This window comes from Hippocampus bargibanti, linkage group LG02 (genome assembly GCF_051943395.1).
Source record: "Hippocampus bargibanti isolate YZ-2025 linkage group LG02, ASM5194339v1, whole genome shotgun sequence".
Lineage (NCBI taxonomy): Eukaryota > Metazoa > Chordata > Actinopteri > Syngnathiformes > Syngnathidae > Hippocampus > Hippocampus bargibanti.
Window position 1 is genome coordinate 33,357,387 of NC_142735.1, and position 24,535 is coordinate 33,381,921.

The 24,535-nt window shown below is 44.1% G+C and overlaps 1 protein-coding gene across 6 annotated transcripts in view; it reads left to right on the top strand.

The window, feature by feature from the left end:
• Positions 1–18,805, top strand: part of fgl1 (fibrinogen like 1) — a 34,838-nt gene extending 16,033 nt beyond the window's left edge. For 4 of the 6 annotated variants that reach the window (XM_088991088.1, XM_088991091.1, XM_088991089.1 and 1 more), the window contains 9 exons: positions 2,211–3,841; positions 3,918–4,091; positions 5,402–5,477; positions 7,148–7,307; positions 7,376–7,544; positions 7,632–7,729; positions 12,701–12,789; positions 13,782–13,969; positions 16,734–18,805. In XM_088991088.1, coding sequence (XP_088847214.1) covers positions 3,606–3,841; positions 3,918–4,091; positions 5,402–5,477; positions 7,148–7,307; positions 7,376–7,544; positions 7,632–7,729; positions 12,701–12,789; positions 13,782–13,969; positions 16,734–16,932 — 1,389 coding nt within the window. In that variant the 5' untranslated portion in view covers positions 2,211–3,605 and the 3' untranslated portion in view covers positions 16,933–18,805. Of the gene's footprint in view, positions 1–2,210; positions 4,092–5,401; positions 5,478–7,147; positions 7,308–7,375; positions 7,545–7,631; positions 7,730–12,700; positions 12,790–13,781; positions 13,970–16,733 lie in introns of those variants that run through there. The other 2 variants (XM_088991093.1, XM_088991092.1) reach the window with 2 other exon arrangements.
• The last annotated feature ends 5,730 nt before the right edge of the window (positions 18,806–24,535 follow it).

Genomic DNA, 24,535 nt, shown 5'->3' on the forward strand with positions numbered 1-24,535 from the left:
GAGCAAACATTTCCTTTGCGATCTGCTTTGTGGTAGCCTTTCTGAGGGGGACAGCTTCTGGGAACCGGGTGGCATAATCCATCATTCCTAAAATATACTGGTGTCCCCTAGCACTTTTTGGTAGGGGTCCGACTATGTCCAGTCCAAGCCTCTGAAAAGGGGTCTCAATGATGGGTAAGGGAATTAGCGGGTTTCTGTATGTGGGCTTGGGCGCCACCTGTTGGCACTCGGGGCAAGAACGACAATAGTTCTCCACATCCTTGTGCACCCCTGGCCAGAAGAACCGTTGCAAGATTCTCTCTTTTGTCTTTTCCACCCCTAGGTGTCCCCCTAGCAGGTGTGTGTGTGCCAAGTCCAGTACAGTAGCTCTGTGTGGTTGTGGTACAAGAAGTAGTTCGCGTACTTCATCATTTTGCTTCGTAACCTGGTATAATAACCCCCGATCAACCGCAAAATGGGGGTATGTGGGGCTTGTCCTTTCCCCCAGTACTACACCCTCTAAAACCTGCACATTCTTCATGGCGTTAGCAAGGGTAGGATCCTGTAACTGGGCGGTACCATACCGGCCTGTTAGAGGAAGCAGCTTCTGGGTCCCTGGGTTCTCATCACCACTGGAAGCCGGGAGATTTTCTGTTAGGGTAATTCGCCGTACAAACATCTCCAAACATCGCTCTGTAGTCTTTGTTTACATTTTGAACTTCCTCATACGTCATATCTTGCCTACACGATGTCGCATTTTCATTACGTCACATCCTGTCGCGTCATTACTATGCGCCGCATAAATACTCCTGCAGCCCATTCGTCTCTCTCTCTCTCCATGCTCCCTCCGCACGGCCGACACCGCGATGCCCCGTGCTCTCCCCAATTAAATCAACTTTCTGTTCAAGACCTGGCTCCCTGATGATTTAACCATCGATCTCCATCTACACCCGTCGAAGCAATGAACCAAGGGCGAACGATAAAAATAATCCAACATTCTGGTGCAGAAACCCGCGCCAGTCGGGTTCGAAGCGGTTGGGGGGTGCGTGGTGGAAGCGCCTCTTCATTCTGACCTGACCACACGGTTGAGTTTTCACGGGTGAGTGCCGCTAGCATGCTGCTATGTTGGGTGAATGAATGTGGAATCCTTTGTGGCCAGAAGGATTTCTATGCGCGTAATCCACGTATTGTGAAGGGCTTGTGAAGTGGGATCTGGATGTCACCTGGTTTAGATCGGGTGGTTCGACCAAGCGGGTCTCCAATCCTGGGCCCAGGTGTATTTTTTAAAATACACGCAACTGATCGATGCTAATACTGGTCGAGATATGTCGATATATATCGATAGTCCCGGTTATATCGATACTATTTCTATGCACGCACGGAGAAAATTACATGCAAACAGGGTCGGATATATCGATAGTCCCGGTTATATCGATATTTTTCGGACTCACTTGAATATCGATATAACGAGACTTTACTGTATAATATTCACAAGGGGTGGATTTTTGGAATTCACTGTGCGCGAGGGCCGGAAGTGAAATTGGGAAATTGAGAGATTTTTTTAATTTCACTCCGGAGGTTTATTGTTTTAAATAGCTGCAGCTAGAATGGTTGTCGACAAGAGACAAAAGCTCCTAGCTTTTGGTGCGCTTCTGCTTGTACCCACAAGAGACGAGGGGTCGTTCCCTCGGCGAGGCCTGCTTGTTGACTGACGATATTGTGGATTACCGTAATTTCAATTCATTCACCAACACTAGCACATGGTCAACAATGCTAGCCATTGCTACGGGGTTTCCCAGGGAGTTTCATTGTTCAGGGGGCAGAGGGTGGTCGGCTGGAGGAGGGGGGCGTTAGGGAGAGCAGTCTTTGTGTGTGTGTGTGTTCTTGTCTTCCCTTTTCGTGTTTTGTCTTTCATTTTTTTGTGCATGCAGTTTTTATGTACCCCCCATCCTTCTTTCTCTACACCGTAGGAGAGGGGATGGGTGGTTTGCCAGCAAAGAATGCAGACAGACCCCCCCCCCCTCCACCCTTCTTTCTCTACCCGTAAGAGAGGAGTAGGGGGTGAATTCACAACCACATTCTGAGATCGGCAAATTGATTCATTCGCGAATAAGTTAATAAACGAAAATAAAATTAATAAATGGCTGCGTTAACATTCACAAACATGTTGTGTATGAAAGACATTCTTCCTGCCGAATTTGATTCTGCCACGAGGCCTTTCTTCTCCACAGAACCGAGGCGGCCTTGTCATCACAAGAGAACTCGACCGGGTGCCATGGAGTGGGCTGTCCTGTCTCATCGGGAGACCTGTCCAACCATGGAGCGAGGAGACTTTCGTCTCCGCTCGACGTCCTCATGAATGACATAACACTGTTTATTCTTTTCATAGCTGTTTGACGAATGCCGTTTACTTGAAACAAAAAAACTGAATTAATTAATTAGACTGAGTGAGCAAATAAATAAAGACAGCAGACAAATGAATAGACAGAAGCCGAACTACAGTGAATTTGTAAAATTATCAGCGTTGAAATTGTGCCACATTGTTGTCAAGAGCGATTTGAACATTGGCCATTTGTGTTTTGGAGTTATTTATGACTGCTGGGATTTGGCCCGCTATGTCTCAAAAACTGGGGGATGGTGTTTAAGCAGTGAGACTATTGCATTCCTTAGGATAACAATCATGTATGTTTTTGCTCAAGTTTTTCCTTTATCACGGTTCAATTGAGGAAATAAGGATGTTTATCTCAAATTGAACTGAAATCAGCAAGATAGATGTTGCTAGATTCAATGATAAATGATTATGATTAATTCACTCTTTTGGTTCTCTTCTACATGCCCTTTTCCATGAAAGACAAATCATTTTGAAATCCTGATTTGGGCAAATGCGAAATGAAATGGAAATTGTATAAAATGACAGAATCAAAGAGTGACTTTATAAAATTATAAGTTTAGTTTGTCAAACAGAGCTGAACCTTGTTCTGTACACAGCTTGTTCAAGCCATTTGAAACAAGCCAGAGTTATTTACGATGCCTCTTATCAAGGGTTTTTGTCAGCACAGAGCTTCAAAGAGGGGTTTAAAAGACCCAGAGAAAATTCTGAGGCCCCACTGTGCTGGCTCGTAAACGACGGTTCAATTGGAAAAAGTAAATAAAATGGTCAGTAAATTGGGCTGAATAACAGGAACATTTATCTTGAATTGGAAGGAATTGGCAAGGTAAATGTAACTAAATTTGCTGGTGATTAAGTCCTTACAGAGATACTCTCTGGTGTCTTCTACATGCCCTTTTCCATGAAAGACAAATCATTTTGAAATCCTGATTTGGGCAAATGCGAAATGAAATGGAAATTGTATAAAATGACAGAATCAAAGAGTGACTTTATAAAATTATAAGTTTAGTTTGTCAAACAGAGCTGAACCTTGTTCTGTATCTCCGGAGATAACCTGGTTGGATCGACCAGTGTTTGGCGCACCAAGGTGACCAGGCTTCCGGAGTCCAGCAGGGCTTCAACATCCTGTTGATTCACTGTCACCAGACAGGTGGGGGGCCTGGTTAGTGAGCTTTCACTACCCCCCAGGAGGGAGGCATAGTGAGCAGGGTGGGCACTGGAAGAGTCAACGGTCGGCATGGACTCTTCCGCTGGTTTTCCACACTGCCATGAGATGTGTCCCGTCTCTCCGCATCTGTGGCATCGTCTGGTTTCGGTGCCACTGGGCGGCCACCACGGCCTGGGTGGACTTCTGACACTACCTGGAGCAATCTTGGCGGGCTTGGGCAACTTTGGGCGGGCCATTTCAGTCCGGGATGGGGGTGTGTTGCCGGTTTCCCTCTTGGTCGTTCGCAGCATCTCCGCTGTGGCCTGGTACTGCTCCACCGCCACCACTGTTTGACCCGCAGTAGTCAGCAACTGCTGACTGATTATCCTTTTTGCCTCATAGGGCAGGGCTCGTAAGTAGCGATCCACGACAATGGCCTCGACCACCTCAGCTGCCGTGCTCCTTTCCGGTTCCAGCCACTTCCGTGCGATGCGGGCCAATTCGTGCATCTGTGCCCGTGGAGGTTGGTCTGGCTGGAAAGTCCAGGTGTGGAAGCGCTGGGCCATCCCGAACTTGGTGAGCCCATGTCTGCTGAGAATTTCAGCTTTTAAATAGTCGTAGTCTTCTGCTCTGTCTGCGGTCAAGTCCAGGACAGCATTCAGCGATTCCCCTGTCAGGAAGGGGGCAAGCAATCCCACCCACTGCTGCTTGGGCCACTTTTCTTGAATGGCGGTTGCTTCAAACGTATGCAAATACGCCTCAACATCATCCGTCACCCCCATCTTGGCTAAAAAATCTCCCGCCTTCACCCGGGGTATGTTCTTGGCGGCCATTTGTTTTTGCAAGAGCAATTCCTCTGCCTTCAGTTCATTGGCTCTCCTTTGCTCCTCCAGGAGAGCCAAATTGGCCTGATATTGGGCTTCCTGACTTGCGAGCAGGGTTTTCAAAATGTCTTCCATTTTTGTAATTGAGGAGATTTTCACTTTAGAAAAAAACAACACAAACCATCAATGTCCATGCACTTACTAACGCTTGTCCAGTGCCCACATTCTCCACCATATGTGATATCACGAGAGGCTTGCTCTCAGCGGGACGGGACAAGAAGTGCAATGGACGACAGGTTTGGATGCAAAGAAAAAGGTTTTAATCAAGGGTTCCAGGGGGAATTCACAAGCAACAAAGGTTTTAATAGTGTCTCCTCCAATACTTATCAAAATAAAGTCTCTTCTGATGCTTAAATCCAAATAAAGTCTCTTCTGCTACTTAAATCCAAATAAAGTCTCTTCTGAGGTAAAAACTGAAGACGGGGTTCTTTACAAGAGTCTCTAGGCCTCACCCCTCTTGACGTCCTCGTCATGTAGCCTAGCCACCTTAGCTAGGTTCAAATACAGTATCCAGTCGTGTGGTCCCAACTGGCAATGAGTTCCACGCAGCAATCAACTTCTCCACAGAGCACAACAATCGAGCTTGTCTTTCCCCAAGCTGCCCACTCAAAGGCTCTCTGCCTTAAGAGCCCTGCTTTCCAATCAAGCCCTGATCAGCTGCCTTCCACCAGGTGGGGCCAAGACTCTCTCTGGGTGGAGCCATCTTAGGGGGATGTATTTGTCCTCCAGGACAATATATATAGGGCGGCCCGGTAGCCGAGTGGTTAGCACACCGGCTTCACAGTGCAGAGGTCGCCGGTTCGCGTCCCGGTCCGGCCTCCTTGTGTGGAGTTTGCATGTTCTCCCCGGACCCGCGTGGGTTTTCTCCGGGTCCTCCGGTTTCCTCCCACACTCCAAAAAACATGCATGGCAGGCAGATTGACCACTCCAAATTGTCCCTAGGTGTGAGAGTGACTGTTGTATGTCTTTGTGTGTCCTGCGATTGGCTGGCAACCAATTCAGGGTGTCCCCCGCCTCGTGCCCGAAGACAGCTGAGATAGGCTCCAGCAACCCCCGCGACCCTAATGAGGAAGAAGCGGTACGGAAAATGAGATGAGATATATATATATATATATATATATATATATATATATATATATATATATATATATATATATTAAATATTTTGCTTGTATGGCTCTCTGAGTCAAAAAGGTTCATGACACCTGGACTGAAGTGTCAAAAGACAGAAAGTTAGAATAATTCTTTTTAGTTAGTACTTTTCTAGATCAAATACAAAATGAATGAAGAAATAGGATTTGGTGTCGTCTTGAACTCCAGCAACATGTCTGAAATGTTTTTTTTTTTTGAATTACGTACTAACTGCCCATCTGTTGTTGATATTTCCTGCATTCTTTGAAGGTTTTATCACTGCAGATAATCAGGTATTTGTATTCAGCGCCATAACCCTGCCTGGCTTTTTCATGTTCCAAGTGTTGGGGAGGGGAAAAGTCAAATAAAAGAAAACAAAAGCGCCACTGAAGGCAGAGAAGAGCTAGTTTGTGTTTAACTTCTCACAAAATCTGCAGAGGATGCAGGTCGCGCAGCTCCACCTGGGCAGTTTTCGTCTTGCGTGCTTCATCATTTGCTTCCATTCACTCGGTGTAAGTTCTTTGATGGCTTCTTATTATCTTTTGTGGAATTGCCTGTCGTTGCCTTACATCAGCGACTGCGTAAGCTCTCAGTCGTACACGAGTGAGAAAGGTTTCTTCAGCCGTCATCTTGGACGTTTCGCTCCTCATACGAAAAGCTTCATCTGTGGACTGAAGTTGTGCTGGTAACTCTGGCCCTATATCCCTAATGGACAGAGGTGGCCGTGCTCTGATAGGTCCCTGCATTAAGGTTGGGGGAGCAGTGGACCACTTCCTGAAGCCAATCTGATTACTTCTAATTTTATTGCCTGGCTCTGATTTCACTTCATTAGCCAATCTGATTACATATCCACTCTGATTACCTGTAATGTTCTATCCCTGGCTCTGGATGAACTTCATTAGCTGATGTGTATACCTTTAATGTACTATCCCTGGCTCTGATTTCACCTCATTAGCCAATCTGATTACTTCTGTACTCTGAATACCTTTATAGTTCTATCCCTGGCTCTGGATTCACCTCATTCACCAACCTGATTACCTGTAATGTTCTATCCATGGCTCTGATATTTCACTCCATTAGCTGATTTTCACTCCATTAGCCAATCACCTCTCCACCCTGATTACCTTTATAGTTCAATCCGTGGCTCTGGATTAACTTCATGAGCTGATCTGATTACCTTTAATGTACTATCCCTTCGCCCTGGATTCACCTCATTAGCCAATTTGAATGCTCGAATGTTCTATATGCCTGGCTCTGGTATCACTTCATTAACATGACTAAGCCTACGTGGTAACGACCTCAGAAGTCTGTGGTAAGCACAGTCTTAAACCACCATGGCAATTTAGTGAAGGGTTTTGTTGTTATAAAACAGTGATGTTTTTTAGCTCTTTTCAACGACAGTGAGGTTAAAATCTTAGCTAAAAAAATAGATGGTTTTGAAAGAAGAGTAAAAGAAGTAATTTTTGTAAAATAGGTGACGAAGCTCTTCGGTTGAGGGGCGGAACGTTCGACACCTTCAAAGAAGTACAGATGACGGTTGGAGAAACCTTTTCCACTTACATCAGTGACATAAGAATCGGTGACAACTATTTCACCTGTTATTGTACACGTATGCAGGCATCGGACCAGTGTGATGAAGAACTGACGAGGCTGAGGGACCAAGAGAAGCTTCTGAAAAGTCTGCTGCAAAAACAAGACCTTCTCCTACGCAGACTACGACAATTTAACCAAGGCGCCAATGAGGCAAAGACCACAGTCAACGAAACGCAGCGCCAAGGTCAGGATACGAAAGTGACAATGAAAACGTCACACATCCATTTGATCCAAGTTCATGTGACCTTTCAGTGTTGCCAGACTGCTCCCATCTGTACATTTCCGGCTTGAAAGCTAGCGGCTACTACGACATCCAACCGCATGGCTCCGTTGTGCCCATCAGAGTCTACTGCGACATGAGCGAAGGAGGTGGTTGGACCGTCATACAAAGAAGGATCAACGGACTAGAACATTTTAACAGGTTTGTCTAGCATAGTCTAATTTGATCAAATCAAAAGACATTAAAAAGCACGAATAATGAGGAATGTCTATCAATCTATTTTTTGAGGTCATGGGTGGAGTACAAGGATGGTTTTGGAAACATGGTGGCAGAACTCGGCGAATTTTGGCTTGGGAATGATATTTTGCATTCTATCACTGCACAAGGTAAGTTTGCCTTAAAGGACAACCGATATCACTTTTTTGTTTCCTAACTGACATCAGAAAAACGTTTTATAGCGTCTAAAATTCCCAAAACACACAGTATGATATTTTTATTCAAATGCAAAACACCAATAAAAATTACTTAAAGTGTCCAAAATCTGCAAAATATTGAGCTGCGAATTGGGCATTTTCAGAAAGTCCGGCCCCCAGTTCGTGACGTCACGGCAAGACGTCTTGCATTGCTGGAGAATAAAAACAATGGCTTCAGATTCGGAGAATATGCTTTCTTGTGACACATCCAGTTATGAATATGATTCAAAAAGTTCTGAAGAGAAAAGCATACATGTTTGCAATCGATTCAATAATTTATTCCGTGCCATTTTGAGGCAACATTGAGGGGAAATGTCTCACCCAAAAACAGGCAAAAAATGACCGCCTGTGAGGAATCAATCAGACTGTTTCCACAGGCTGATAACTCCTTACATGGAGCTTGGACGCCCTCTTCTGGCTCTTTCTGGTGCAACACGAGGTTTTCAGACCAAACAATATAGCAATAACGATATAGCTACATGCGGTGGAATCTTTGTAAAACACGCTCAGTAGAAGTCATTTGAAGCCATTTTACAAATTATGGACACAACTTGTCCGGAGACGTCGGTTAATCTTTAAAGGACAACAGAAACCTCCGGACAAGTATGTCTGTGTAAGCTCTCAGTTGTACAGGAGTGGTCCATCGATGAGAAGGTTTCTGCAGCCGTCATCTGTACTTTTTTGAAGGTGTCGGACGTTTTGCCTCCTATCCAAGAGGCTTCGTCAGTGATCCTTCTATGGAGCTTGGACACCCTCTTCTGGCGGCTTTTGGGTGCAACACAGGGTTTTCAGACCAAATAATACAGCAAAATACATTGACGCGATGGAAGGACTGCTACAATGTGTCTTTTTTTCGGTCAGGGGGTGTTCCTTTAGTGATGTCACGTACGGACTTGTCACCAACTCAAAACAAGCCTTCCTGAATATTAAGCGCGAGTCTTAAAACGTAAAATATAGCTATATGCGGTTGAATCTTTTTAAAATACGCTCAGTAGAAGTCATTTGAAGCCATTTTACAAATTATGGACACAACTTGTCCGGAGACGTCGGTTGTCCTTTTAAATGACAGAAAATATACATTATTTTATATATAATAAATGTGCTATTGGATTGTAATGAAAAAAAAATTGTACTATATAATAAAGTCGTTTTATTGACCTTTGTGATGGTTGTTGATGTCGTGGCCACTTAATGATATTCGAGTGAAGTTGCCATGCTTTCTGGGTGATAATACCCACACTGTCCCCTCCTCGTTGCTTTTCGTTAATCCAAATCAGAAGAATAGAAGTTGTTCAACCTCTTCTCTTGCCTGAGACCGTTGCTCAGACAATACGAAACACCCATAGCCACACGTAGCAATGGTCGACTTAGCATACTGGTACTGGGTCACACAAACTCACACCTCGTTGGTGTTTTTCGAGGATCTCCTTCTTCTGCTCGACTGTCATTTTCTTTTGTGTCTTTTGTGTCATTTTCTTTTAGTGCGTCTGCACTAAAAGAAAGGAGGTGACGAAAACTAGTCCACCAGCCACCGTGGCGCTGTGTGGTCTTGTTTGTCCACTAAAAACTAGTTTGTCAGCCAAGTCTATATGCTCAATTTATTGTGCGTATATAAGGAAGTATGAAATTTAAAGGTTAGAATCAGAATCAGAATCATCTTTATTGCCAAGTATGTAGAACACACAAGGAATTTGTTTCCGGTAAAACACGCTGCACTAGTATCATCATAAAAATATTGCTAAGCGGCACTATACAGTTCCATTTGGGCTACTGTTGAAAGAGTTCAAAGAGTTCAAAGAGTTAATGGCATGGGGGAAGAAGCTGTTTAAATGTCTGCTGGATTTGGTGTGCATGGATCGGTAGCGCCTGCCTGAGGGGAGTAGCTGGAAAAGGTGGTGGGCAGGGTGTGGAGGGTCTAGTAGGATTTTCCGCGCCTTAGTTTGGATTCTTGCAGTGTGCAAGTCCTCGAGAGTGGGTAGGGCGGTGCCAATGATTTTTTTCCGCTGTCCTAACTGTCCGTTGAAGTCGGATTTTGTCCGTTTTTGTGGTGGCCACGAACCAAACGGTGATGGAAGAACACAGGATGGATTCGATGACAGCCGTCTAGAAATGTTGCAGCACCTCCTGTGGCAGGCCATGCTTCTTTAGCAGCCTCAGGAAGTACATTCTCTGTTGGGCCTTTTTCAAGACAGAGTTGGTGTTGACCTCCCACTGTCCTGGGAGACTGTGATTCCCAGGAACTTGAAGGTCTCAACGGTTGACACGAGGCAGATGGATAGTGTGAGGGGTAGCTGTGATGATGGATGTTTCCTGAAGTCCACGATCACCTCTACTGTCTTGAGCGTGTTCAGCTCCAGGTTGTGACGGCTGCACCAGAGATCCAGCTGCTCCACTTGTTGTCGGTACGCAGACTCGTCGCCGTCTTTGATGAGACCGATGACCGTGGTGTCGTCTGCGAACTTTATGAATTTGACAGCTTGGTGCGTTGAGGTGCAGTCGTTCGTGTAGAGAGAGAAGAGCAATGGAGAGAGGACGCATACTTGCGGGGCTCCAGTGCTTGTGGTTCGTGTTGAGGATGATATATTTTCCAGTCTGACCTGTTGTGTCCGTCCTGTCAGGAAGCTGAGGGTCCACTGGCAGATCGTAGGGGACACCAAGCTGGAGAAGTTTGGGGATGAGGAGTTCTGGGATGATGGTATTGAACGCAGAGCTGTAGTCCACAAACAGGATCCTTGCGTAGGTTCCTGTGTTGTCAAGGTGGTCGAGGATGTGGTGCAGTCCGATGTTGACTGCATCCTCCACAGACCTGTTTGCCCGGTAGGAAAACTGAAGAGGATCTAGCAGAGGTCCAGTGATGTTCTTTAGGTGGTTCAGCACGAGGCGTTCAAAGGACTTCATGACCACAGACGTCAGAGCAACAGATCTATAGTCGTTCAATCCCGAGGTAGCTGGTATCTTTGGAACTGGTACGATAGTAGACTGTTTGAAGCAGGATGGGACTTCACACTGCTCCAGGGATCTGTTGAAGATTCGTGTGAAGATCGGAGCCAGCTGGTCAGCGCAGACTATCAGGCAGGGGGGACACTCTGTCAGGTCCCGTAGCTTTCTTGATCTTTTGCTGCTTGAAGAGCCGTCTAACGTCCAGTTCGTGGATCTGTAGGGCAGAGGGCGGAGATACGGTAGTTTCTGGTAATGGTGGGCGGACCCGGGAAATGGGGGTGTCCTTTTCAAATCGGCAAAAGAATGTATTTAACTCATCAGCCATACCATTGTTGTACACTGCCTGGGGGGCAGTGTACAACGATAATGGTAAACGATAATTTACTATTGCTTTCAGGCCATCCCACACCGAGTCGTTAGTGGAGAACTGTTTGTTAAGCCTCTCCGCATAACGTTTCTTTGCGATGTTAATTTCCTTCGTCAGCCTGTTTCGGGCGAGTTTGTAAACTGCTCGATCGCCGCTTCTAAATGCGGATTCTTTCTCTTTCCTAAGCTGCCTGCGTTTGGGAGTGAACCATGGCTTGTTGTTGTTGAATGAGCAGAAGGACTTGGTACACACATGTCCTCACAGAAACTAATGTATGATGTTACAGTGTCTGTGTATTCATTCAATGTGCCGGTTGAAGTTTCAAAGACGCTCACAGTACAGTAAACAGTACAGTCTAAGTATTCTTGTAGAGCTAACTTTGCTTCATTAGTCCATTTCTTAATAGTCTTGACTATCGGTTTTACACATCTGAGTTTCTGTCTGTATGTGGGAATTAAGTGGATTAAATAGTGGTCAGAAAGACCGAATGCTGAATGCGCAACAGATCGGTATGACCCTTTGAGTGCTGTGCAACAGTGATCTAGAATGTTTTCTCCTCTGGTGAAACAGTCAATATGCTGCTTATATTTGGGAAGTTCACGGTTTAAACGCGTTTTATTAAAATCGCCCAAAATGATCAGGTGTGACTCTGTGTAGTTTAGTTCGAGTTTGGTTACATGGTCCGCTAGCGTTTGTATTCACGCGTTAGCATTAGCTTGTGGCGCGATGTACACGGCGACGAGAATAAAGGAAGCAAACTCATGTGGCGAGTAGAATGGCTTGCAGTTGAGAGACAGCGATTCCAAAGCAGGGCTGCAGTGTGCGTCGATCATCGTGACATCTGTGCACCATTCTTCGTTGATGGAGGAGCATAGTCCACCGCCTTTGGATTTTCCCCGATTGCTCCGTGTCGTCTATGAGGAGACGGAAGCCGGGTAGGTGTAGCGCAGAATCCGGGTGGCGGTCACTGAGCCAGGTCTCAGTGAATCAGAGCGCAGCAGAATGTGCAAATGTTTTATTGTTTTTTGTGAGAAGAAGTTCGTCCATTTTGTTTGGTAGTGAGCGTAGATTAGCGAGATGGATCGATGGGAGCGGCGTTCGAAATCCACGCTGCCATAACTTGACGAGCACGCCGGCTCGCTTACCCCTCTACGCCGAGCAGCCCCGAAAAAACTTGTAGATTTTGTTGTGTCGGTGAAAATAGTCCAAGAGTGGATTCCCCAATGCTCAGTAACTCTTCCCTTGTGTAACTAAGTCGCGTGGGGTCGCAAAAAAAACAAATGAAAATGACAAAACCAGGAACAATACTAGGGAGGGTGTGACTGAGGATGCCATTCGCGGCGCCATCTTGTTTGTAGAACATGAATATGGGACCATTGAAAAATGTGTTCCATAACTCTTAAAACTGCTTAGAGGTGAGTCTTTATTTCTCATTAGCAGATTTGACTGTAGTACTCTGCTGTTGCTGCGACATTACACTAAAAACTATGTGTGTATAAATAAACGGTTTCCATGTGACACAGCGACCAATGACAACACCTGTATACCTAACATTCTTTGTTCATCACTCGTTCAAGGCAATTACACACTAAGAATCCATCTGGAGGACTTTGAGGGAAACCAACGCCATGCCGAGTATAGAAACTTCCAAGTTGCAGCTGAAATGGTACAAGTAGCCAAGGGTTACTCCTATCTACGATCCTGATCGTTTTCCTGTCTCCCGTTACGTTTCCCTGGGTTCAAATGTCTTTCGTGTACAGTGATACCTCAGCTTATGAACTTAATTAGTTATCAGAAAGTGTGTCGAAGGCGAAAAGTATGTCTTCCAAACATTTAATTCCCATAAGAAACCATTGAAATGAGAATAACCCGTTCCCAGGTCCCCATAAGACATAATTTCCTACTAAATAAGCCTTAAAACGACACAAAATATACCTTATTTGATGTATGATAAATGTGCTATTCAATTATAATTAAAGAAATAAACGGTATTATATAATAACGTCGTTTTATTGACCTTTATTGATCGTTGATGTAGTTGCTTCTTGATGATATCTGAGTGAAGTTGCCGTGCTTTCTCAGCGATAATACCCTCACTCACACGGTCCCCTGCTCGCTGCTTTTCATTAATCAAAATCAACAGAAGTTTTTCAACCTCTTCTATTGCCTGGCACAGTTGTTTAGACAACACAGAAACACCTTTAGCCACACGTAGCAATGGTAGCAACTTAGCGTACTGGTACTGGGATGCTAAGTAACACAACCTCACACCTCATTGGTGTTTTTCCATGATCTCCTTCTTCTGCTCGATCGTCATTTTATTTTGTGTCCTCTTTGGCTTAACACAAGCCTGTGGTGAGGTCTTTTTTGCTCCTATAATAGCAAATGTACTCCACTCGATAACAAACCATGTTTGCACTCAAAGAAAGGTGGTGACGAAAACTAGTCCGCCAGCCACCGTGGCGCTCCGTATGGTTTGGTTCGTTTGCCGAAAACTAGTTGGTCTGCCAAGATTATATTCTTGCGAATTTAATGTTCGTAAGGCGAACTGTTCGTAAACTAAAGCTTTCGTAAACTGAGGTATCACTGTACTAACATCCTCTCTACTATGTCGTGCGTCTATTCAGTCAATGGGTTTTTGTTGATGGTGCTTTGCAGGATGACTACAGACTGACTTTCGGCGCTTATACGGGCACGGCAGGTGATGCTTTGTCTGGCAGTTACCAGGCCGGTGTGTCAGACTGGGCCAGTCATCAGGGCATCCGGTTCAGCACCTTTGACAAGGACAATGACAACTACCAAGGCAATTGTGCACAGGAAGATAAAGGAGGCTGGTGGTTCAACAAGTAATAATAACATTAATACATTTCATTTATAAGCGCCTTTCAAAACTCCAAGGTCACTTTACAGTCACTGGATAAGTTTTTTCTGTGGGTGAGCAGCGGCAGCCACACGCGCCAGCGTTCACTAAACCCAGAAGTAACTGATATAGATTTAAAGCTGGCTAGCTAGCAAATAGAAATACTACTACTACTAATACTAAAAATACTACTACTACTACTACTACTACTACTACTACTACTACTACTACTACTACTACTACTACTACTAATAATAATAATAATAATAATAATAATAATAATAATAATAATAAAGCCCCCGGCACCGGGAAGTCAACCTAATAAAGGCATATCCAATCCAATCCAATCCAATAATAATAATAATATATTTCATTTCTAAGCGCCTTTCAAAACTCTCAAGGTCAGAGTGCTTTTATTTTTGAAGTTCAACCAACATTGTCTTTCATTTTCAACTATTTAAAGGTGATTGTTTTTGGACATTGTTGTTTTGAAGTACATGCAAACCTGTGGAGAACCGTGGATTTCATCGCGAGGCTTTCAGTAGTGCTACGTCTGAATCAATCCAGACTGAAAAAAAGTATGCTGTGATTTACTACAAGTGCACTAGATGGTACCATGAGCCGGGAAATAATAATGATGATAATAATAATAATAATCCATTTAATTTCCAAGCGCCTTTTCAAAACTCTCAAGGTCACTTTACAGTCACAGGATTTTTTTTTTTCGTGGGAAAGCGAACTTGCTAGATAGCTACTAGATAGCAAATAGATGGCTAGCCGACCTTTCTTGATGTCCATCTTGAAAATGGCTTTCACAGTAAATTTCCAACCAAATCACTTTCTTCTCCTTCAGCCATTGTGGGTTAACAAAACTGCAATAATAATAATAATAATAATAATAATAATAATAATAATAATAATAATAATAATAATAATAATAATAATACATTTCCTTTAAAAACGCCTTTCAAAACTCTCAAGATCGCTTTACAGTCAAAGAATACGTTTTTTTGTGGGTGAGCAGTGGCAGCCCCATGCGCCAGCGCCAGAAAGTTAGCTCGCTAGCTAGCTAATAGATAACTAATAGCTATCTAGCTAGATAGTAAATAGATAGCTGGCTAGGTAGATAGCTAATAGATAGCAACACGAGCCAGCATTCACTCAACCCGGAAGAACTCAAATAGATAGAAAGTTAGCTAGCTAGCTAATACATAACTAATAGATAGCTAGATAGCTAATAGATAGCAAATAGATAGTAGCTAGGGAGATAGCTAATAGTTAGCCTATAGATAGCAATTAGATATCTAGCTAGGTAGAAATGATAAAATATGATGACTGTGAATGAATGACTGTGAGTGAATGTTTTTTTTGGTATTTTTTTATTGATTAAATCTATACAATATATTTGCTTATGGAGCTCGTGTGCTAGCTCTGGCCAGTATGCTCTTGTCACTAGCGGCTATTAAGAAGAACAGTTTTCGCAAACTATGATTGGCTAGTACTAGCGCCTTCAAGAAGGCGTTGGTACCCCTTTTGGGTTGCCAACTCGAAATCTGATTGCTTAGAGCAACAGTTTGATCGATACATTTGATGCTCCAGGGCCTGCTGAACTGATAACAGGTAACAGATGATGGCTGAAATGTGATTGGTTAAATGCTTAAAGGACAACCGACACCATTTTTTTGTTCCTGAACTGACATCACAAAAACGTTTTATAGCATCTAAAATATCCAAAACACGTGGGCTGATATTTTTAGTCAAACGCAAAACACCAATAAAAATGACTTAAAGTGTCCAAAACTGCCACAAAATGAGCTCGGAACGTGGCAAATTCAGAAAGTCCCGCCCCCTTGTTCGTGACGTCACGCCAGGAAACTCCTTCACAAACTGCCTTGCTCCAGAATCAAAACAATAGCTTCAGAGAGTTCAGATTCGGAGAAGATGCTTTCTTGTTACTCATCCAGTTATAAATATGATGCAAATAGTTCTGAAGAGGAAAGCATAAATGTTTGCAATCAATGAAATAAGTCCTCCGTATCAATTCGAGGCGTCTGGACTCCAATGTAGCCCCCAGAAAATGCACAAAATGGTGCACAAGCTCCATTGGAAATGGGCTGGTTTGTCCGCTGGGAATGTGTGTCAACCTTCACCTTCTTTATGCGTGCTCACGCAATTGGCTGCGACGATTCACCATCATGTTATTTATCTAATTTCGCGATGAACACTGTGTTTTCAGATGAAAAAAAGTAACCAAAATGCATTGTGTGGCGCTTTCTCGGTCAGGGCGTTCCCTCCGTGACGTCCCTTTGGGCATCGTCATCAACTCAAAAACAAGACTTCATGAATATTCAGCGCATGTCTTAAAAGGTAAAATATAGCTATACGCTGTGGAATATTTTAAAAATACGCTCAGTAGAAGTCATTTGATGTCATTTGACAAATTATGGACACTACTTTTCCGGAGGTGTCGGTTGTCCTTTAAGGTTTTAAACACACATCTGGAAGCATAGCAACAAGGGAAAATAATGAAAGGAAGCTGAAAAACATTTACAAATTATTTAAAAAGAATTCATGGACAAAATATAATTAATATCAGTCTGTGAGTCAGATATTTTTAGGCCAGCAGAGAAGGCTTTGCCAGCCTTGACTTTCCAGCAATGATGCAAACCGATTCTATGGTTTATCATCACATTCGAAATGACTGAATTTAAGACCCCAGCCCCCTTTTTTATGATTTTATTTTTCCCAAGGTGCCACTCGGCGCATCTGAATGGCAGATACTACCCCGGTGGATACTATAGCGCACTGACAGATGATGGCATGGTTTGGTACACATGGAGAGGATGGTGGTATTCCCTGAAAAGCAGCATGATGAAACTACGGCCTGAAGACTTCAAAATCGACCCTTTGGATGACCCCAATGTTGTTCGCAGAGATCGTCCCTTTTAAGACGAAAGGGTCTTGAAATACAGGCATGATTATTAAAATATTTGTCAATTACAGTGATATCTCGGTTTACGAACGCTTTAGCTAACGAATTTTTTTGCCTAACAAACATTAAATTTGGGAGAACATAATCTTGGCTTACAAAGTAGTTTTCGGCAGACGAACCAAACCCCACAGCACACTTTCTGGGAACCAATTAAGTTCGTAAGCTGAGGTATTACTGTATTTTAGAAATAATTAATTGTTAATTAATGTCAAGGTAACGCGCCTCGTCAGGCAGGAAATGAAATTGGATGGTTTAAGTCCTGGTACAAATTCCTAATTTGACCACTGGCTGGGGACAGGAGGATCCGAATTCCGCCTGAAGCCAGCTCTCCCAAACCTGAGTCATGATATGAAAAAAGCATCTACCAACAAGAACATACCAAAGTTAATGCCTCATAAAAAGCCATACAAATAGGATTACGGAATTCGACAACTAATAAGAAATTGACCAAGTATAAAAGAAGTGTTTTTAGAAAAGAAAGCGTTCCTTTTCATCGTACTTCCTCTTTTTAGCCAGTCGTTGTGAGACGACAAATAGAGGAACATAGATACTAATTAAATGCTTGAGCAATGCTTTGTAATGCTTTGAGTGAAAAATATTGCCTTATGATCATTGCTTTCTCTCAGTAATGTCATATGATGTGTGTACAAAAGATAAAGTTTAAACGTGAGAGATATGCAAGCAACATGTCAATGTATATACATTATAACCAGCTGTAAAATGTTTAAGAAAAAGAGATTGTCTATCATTGGGAGACTGAATCAGCTCACAGGTCGTGACTCAGCCTCGCCTGGGACGCAAAGATCCCTTCAACCGGTTCAAACCAGAAAAGGATTGAGCAATGTGTCTTGACATGTCCTGACATGACTGGACTTAACCTCGCCGGGAAGGATCGCCCCCGTGTCCTGGCTTGAACTGTACTCCCTCCTCCCTGCTTGGATGACGAGATGAGAGGGAATAGAACAATCTAGAATATCATGTGACCAAGAAGATAAAAGGGGACGATCGCGAAACCGTGAGGAGAAAGGGTGCGGTTAGCGAGCCTTCGGGCTCCGTGACCAGGAGGACGGTAACCCTTTTCTCTTAGACTTGAGAGGATCAAATGAGATAGGAGAACAGATGAATTCAGGTTCTGAGACCCGGCGGGCAGGGACGAGCCCAATGGTATCAACACAGACCTGAATCTCCGGAGAAATGGCCAGGGGCTACGGAGAGATTTTGAGGATCTGAGAGCTAGCGGGCGAGATATGTCCAACGGCACAGACCTCAAGCTCGGAGGGTGAAAAGTTCCTCTGTTCGACGAGTTAGCTCTCTGCCTGGTCGATTTCTTATCCCTTTTGGTCTCATGAGAGTCCGTAAGAAGAAGTAATCCCCTTAGTTTAGCCGAGATGATGGATTTATAATTTTTTTCTATTTTGAATTGGATTTACCGTGAAGACCCCGTGATTGGTGGAATTATGAGAACTTGAAATCAAGTTCCACCAATTACTAAAAAAATAACCATTAAAGAATTAGGCAAGTTGCCTCGGGAGCATTTCTGGACCTGATCAACCTGTGAAAGGTTAACCGATGATAGACAAAAGCATGACCGCACAGACAAGATGACTATATTTTAATTTTTATTCATTAGAATTTTTAGTTTATTTTATTTGATTATTAATTTTTCTTTTATTCATTAATCCTTATATCTTGAGAGAATTGACATAAAAATTTAAATTGGCATTAAAGGGTTGTGACGTCCGGGATCGCAGTTGTGAAATACCTGCACCTGGCTGGTTCCGCATCGTGTGAGAAAGGAAATGAACCACAATAAACCCGTTGATTGCATAAGCGCAAGTCATTGTCGTCCCTGAAAAGATATCAAGATATCCTCACCATTCCAAACTCTTAATGAAAAAGTGTGAACGGTGGGAGGCTCCGTCTGTCGCGACGGTTCCTCTTTTTGACCTCCGTCGAAAACAGAGCTTTTTATTCCGGTTTGTAGGTTAAGCCCAAACCTACAAACAACCCCTTCCAGAAACAAACCCGTAACAACGGTGATTAAACTTTGACCGAGGTGTGATACCAATGGCAACAGTGTGAAAAATATAATGAGAATAAGCTGCTGTAAAAGCGCAAAGTTTCCGTTTCCTGTTTTTCCAATTCTGAAAAAGAATGAGAGCGGGCTGCCATTGAAAGCCCAGTGTTCGCCCCTTTCGCGGTTACTCGTCGGAGACAAAGAAGGAACGGAGGAAGACGGGGTGGACTTTGCAAAATCAGGTAGATTTAGATTTACTGGAGGCAGTCAGTGTCACGGTTTGCGAGGTGGTGATGGCGGGTTCGGATCCCAAAAAGCAGGCAGGAGGGAGCAGGAGGTTGTTTGACAAGTTGTATTAAAATAAAGTCAGCAGGAACAAAATGTAAAACATCAAAATGATCTGAATGGAAAAAATACAAAGTAGCAAAAGAAGACCAAAAGTAAAAGCCCGCCAAGCTTAAACAAACACGTACACGATGCATGCTGCAACCAAGCAGCAAACAAACAATGAATCGGCACCGGATGATCGTGCCAGGTGTCCTTTTAAGTGTTATTGATTATAACGACCAGCACCTGCGAGGCTGCCGGCAGGGCTGACGTCGCTACCCGCCAATCTGATCGGGACGACCAGCACCTGTGCAGGTGCAGGCGGGGCCGACAGCGCCCCCGTTGGTCGCCAACCAGATCATGACAGTACCCCCCCCCCTTCAAGGGGCTGCTTCCAGAAGTCCCAACAGTCTCCCAAAAGGTCCACTCGCCAGGGAACGGTCGGTGGAGAGGGCAACCGCTGCCTCTCCAGCACACGACGGGCGGCGGCCTGATGGGAACGGGACTCGGCCTGGGGTGGACGAAGACGCGGCACGGATCGTCGTGGGCGTGAGTGCGATCCCTCTCGCACGTTCACGCGACGGCGCATGGCTCTGCGTGGACGTCGAACTGCCAGGCGCAGAGTGGAAATAAGACGGGTCCGATGTACCTGCGGGATCCGATCGTGGGCCGATTCATTCTGTCACGGTTTGCAAGGTGGTGATGGCGGGTTCGGATCCCAAAAAGCAGGCAGGAGGGAGCAGGAGGTCGTTTGACAAATTGTATTAAAATAAAGTCAGCAGGAACAAAATGTAAAACATCAAAATGATCTGAATGGAAAAAAATACAAAGTAGCAAAAGAAAACCAAGTGTAAAAGTCCGCCAAGGTTAAACAAACACGTACACAATGCATGCTGCAACCAAGCAGCAAACAAACAATGAATCGGCACCGGATGAGCGTGCCAGGTGTCCTTTTAAGTGTCATTGATTATAACGACCAGCACCTGCGAGGCTGCCGGAAGGGCTGACGTCGCTACCCGCTGGTCGCCAATCTGATCGGGATGACCAGCACCTGCGCAGGTGCAGGCGGGGCCGACAGCGCCCCCCGTTGGTCGCCAACCAGATCATGACAGTCAGTAGCTCTCCAAATTCCTCTCAGCGGTCGGCTCACGGAAAGAGTGGACGTTAAAAAGGAGGAACTAGCGGCGGGCGGCCGAGTGCGAGGGCAGAATGGCGAAGCTGCGGAGGGGGGCCTCGCGCGCCCTTCCCCATCTTTGTCTTTCTTTCTCTCTATCTCGCTGCCGCTTGCCAGCGGGGACTTCCCCTTCCCTTGAAAGCCCGATCTACGGGGACAAATCTAAAGAGGACGGGAGGAAGGTGTGAGCGTTCCTCCTCCCTCCCATTTCCCGATTCGATTTTCCTGTTGCTGACTCAATTCATTTTAAGAGCACTGCTCCACCATTTACGGTTAAGGTTGAAGGCATATGACATAGGACACCGATGTTACTATAATACTGGATTTTCTTTGGCGTTTTCCATGATTCGTTAGCATTAAGCTATGCGGGCTTTCCAAAGCTAAGCTACATGGTTGTTTTAAATATAGGATGCGGAATTCTCTCGGTTTGGTGTTGAGTAAATGTCAACTGCGCGTGGCATTTCACAACATCAAGCCCCTCTTTTGCAAAAAAGTGTTCATTCTGAAATGCTGTTTAGTTTGCAGTGAGGAGTCCACAGAGCACACTTTAATCTTTTTTTAAAAGGGTTTGTTTTACAGAAAGTAACAAACCGACTCTAATAATTTTGTCACATCTCGTCGCCGTCCTGGGCGCGCCCCGCCCCTCCTGTCACCTCCTCCGCTGCTCCCTGGAGACGGCCCCTCCCATCATCAAGCACCTGGGTTCCCACAGCTGATTGTCATTCCCTTGATTGTGCCTTCTGACTATATCTACCGATCGCGCAATACAGTCTCCGTCGGAGTATTCTGAAAGCCACCCTGTTACTTCCGTGCCGTCAGATCAGCTGTCACCGATCTCTCTCACTCACCTCATCCTGCTGTCATTTTTTCATGCGTGCCTCAGTAAAGACTTTTGTTCACGAGTATCTGTCTCGCCGTGTATTTTGGATCATCACTCCCCGCTTGCCTTTCGTCACTCGAGCCCTGCCCTCGAGCCTCAAGTGACGTGACAAATTTCTGTTGCATTTATTTTGGATATTCCATTAAAACATGGCTAACTAACAAGTCTGCTCTGTTATGCATACATGATGCCATTTTGGAGTAATACACAACAGTTCAGGGGGCTTGCTTACAATGTTGTTTTTGCAAAATATGCTGCTACATTTGCATTCACTTCCTAGTCATTGTGAAAACGAAGGTGAGGAAAATTGCAGCAAACATTACTACAGAGTGCACTTTTTTTTAGGAAAAAGCTGTTGCATTTTTTGGGGGTGGTTCAGTCATACTGAAATGTAAAGAGATGCCCATTTCACGGTATGATAAGAGCATTGTCATCAAATGGTGAGTATAGTTTAGCATTTTTGGTTGTTGCTGTGCCGATGATCATTTTGTGTTTGGGAGCCTTTTACTCAGCGAGTTGCTTGTTCTGTAGCCACAAGGGGACATAAGTCTTCTTATGCCGGTCCCAAGCCCGGATAAATACAGCGGGTTGAGTCAGGAAGGGCTTCCGACGTAAAAGCTTGGCCAAAACAAACATGCAAATCAAACCTCTGAAGATGGAGGACACTGATTCGCTGTGGCGACCACTTGAAGGGACAAGCTCAAAGGAAAAGAAGAAGACATCATATGAACACTGTCCTTTGTCTTAAACCAGGGGTGGCAAACTCATTTGACATGGTGGGCCACATATGGCCTCGGTAGATGTCAAGTGGGCCATTAAAATAATACCATACATGCTATAAATAAGCAAAATATCATGTCTTTCATTAATTTTTGTGTAAAGAAGCACAAGAACATTCGGAAAACAATGACATTTAATGAGCATTCCTTTACACATTTAGTTTCATGAACAAATGTGCAATTTACTTAGATCATTCACACATATGCATTGCAACCGATCCCAATCGCCACAAAACTTTAAAAATAAATTGGTATCTAAAAATATAATAATGCACTAAGATTAAATGATATTGTTAAAGAAAGGAATTTTCAAACCATTGTTTTTGTTCCTGATATTTGGCATCTTTTGGCCTATACAAGTGCATCAATAACAGGTGTCATGTCCTGACTAGCTGACACTTTCAGAATGTCATTTAAGTGCTTGTTTGTGAGCTTAGAACACATTTTTTGTTTTATTGATATTCATTACTGAGAAGGTCGCACAAAACATGCACAAAACTTTAGCAGCCAGGGCTGTTAATTTGGGGTACCCTGGTATTAGATACTGCTAAAATTTGTCCAGACCTAAAGAGGCAAATTTGCCTTTCAAATCTGCATCACATTGCAAATCAATTATTTCTGGCTGGATTTCGACCACTAGATCAGAAGTTTCAACTGTGAAAAGTGAGCAAAAAACTGAAAATTCTGTCTCAAGTTCACTATATACCTGTAAACGTTTCTCAAACTTCCACAGGAATCCTGCAATCTTGTCGTTGTACCGCCTCACGTCAGCATCAGGTCTGGTCACACAAACATCTACCAGACAGGGGAAATGAGTGGGGTTGAAAAAAAAAAACATCGGTTTTTGAAACAGCACCACTCTGTCTTTTAGTGGACAATCATTGAATCACATCTCATTAAAAATATGTATTCCATGTCGTTTGTGCATTTTTCCCACTTTTATAATCCTGCAGGCCTGATGAAACCTCCTTGGGGGCCGGTTACGGCCCGTGGGCCATATGTTTGACGCCCCTGTCTTAAACTGTTTTTCCATCTTGTAAAAGTTCTCTTTGGTGGACATATTGTGATTGTGTGGAGTTGGATACTTTCACTTTCCAAGAATACGTATGCTAGCTTGCTCGCATACAGCACCTCCTCCTCAAAAAAAATCTGTGCCGCTCCACTCTTTGAGTGTCTTAAAATGTACAGTGATACCTCAGTTTACGAAGTCTTTAGCTCACCAACTTTTCGCCTCACGAACATTAAATTCGCCAGCATATTGTCTCGGGACACTGATTTGCTGAGGCGACCCCTTGAAGGGAAAATCCGAAAGGAAAAGAAGAAGATAGTCTTGGCTGACGAACTAGTTTTTCGTGGACGAACCAGACCACACGGTCGAACAGCGCCACGGTGGCTGGCGGACTAGTTTTCATCACCCCCTTCCTTTGAGTGCGAACGTGGTTTGGTGCAATACTTTTGTTATTATTGGATTTTGGATTGGATTAGATTTGCCTTTATTAGTCTCACAGTGGAGAAATTTACATTTCACAGCAGCAAAGTGATGAAAGGAATGAAAGTAGAAAAACAAAATACATGAGCTGCTGCAAAGGCAGCCACTCTCGCGGCGCCGTATTGAAGTCAAAAGAACAAAAAAAAATTAACAAATAATATGATAGCACAAAGACAATATGACAAAACAAAGACACAGAGAGTCATTCATTCTTCAGGAATTGCTGTACCCTCTTTGTGATGACATGAAGCAGTTCTAGTGAAAGAGGAGAGGATCAAAGCGTCTTTCCACCAGTGGATCAGGGACATCATGGTTGAACGTGCACGTCGACTACAAGCTAAATGTTGAAAGCAAACATGCAGCTGTAGCATCCATTGATGAAAAGAGATTGTCTCACATCTCCCACATAAATCTGCTTCAATTCCAAGCCGCAACAGTTCTACATACGCATCGGCGCTCTGCGCTGGCGCTCCTTTCTTCTTCTTTCTCCTCAAGCCATGCATTCATTCAGCCGCACACTGTCCAACAGCACCGACCTTACCGCTGAACAAAGCGGGGTTGTGAAGTCCGTATCCATTCCACATGATGCACAACAACACAAAGTGACAAAAGAAAACACAAAACAAGACAAAAACAACCAAAATAAAAGCAAGGCTCATGAGAGCACTTGCTGACGGCTGCCTACTCGGGCGCCATCTTGGACTTCTTATGGGAGCGAAAAAGACCCCACCACAGGCTCGTGTTAAGAGGACACAAAAGAAAATTCCGGTCGTGCAGAAGAAGGAGATCATCGAAAAATACCAACAAGGATGCGCGTTTGTGTGACTTAGCGCCCAAGTACCAATACGCTAAGTCGACCAATGCTACGTGTGGCTAAGGGTGTTTCTGTGTTGT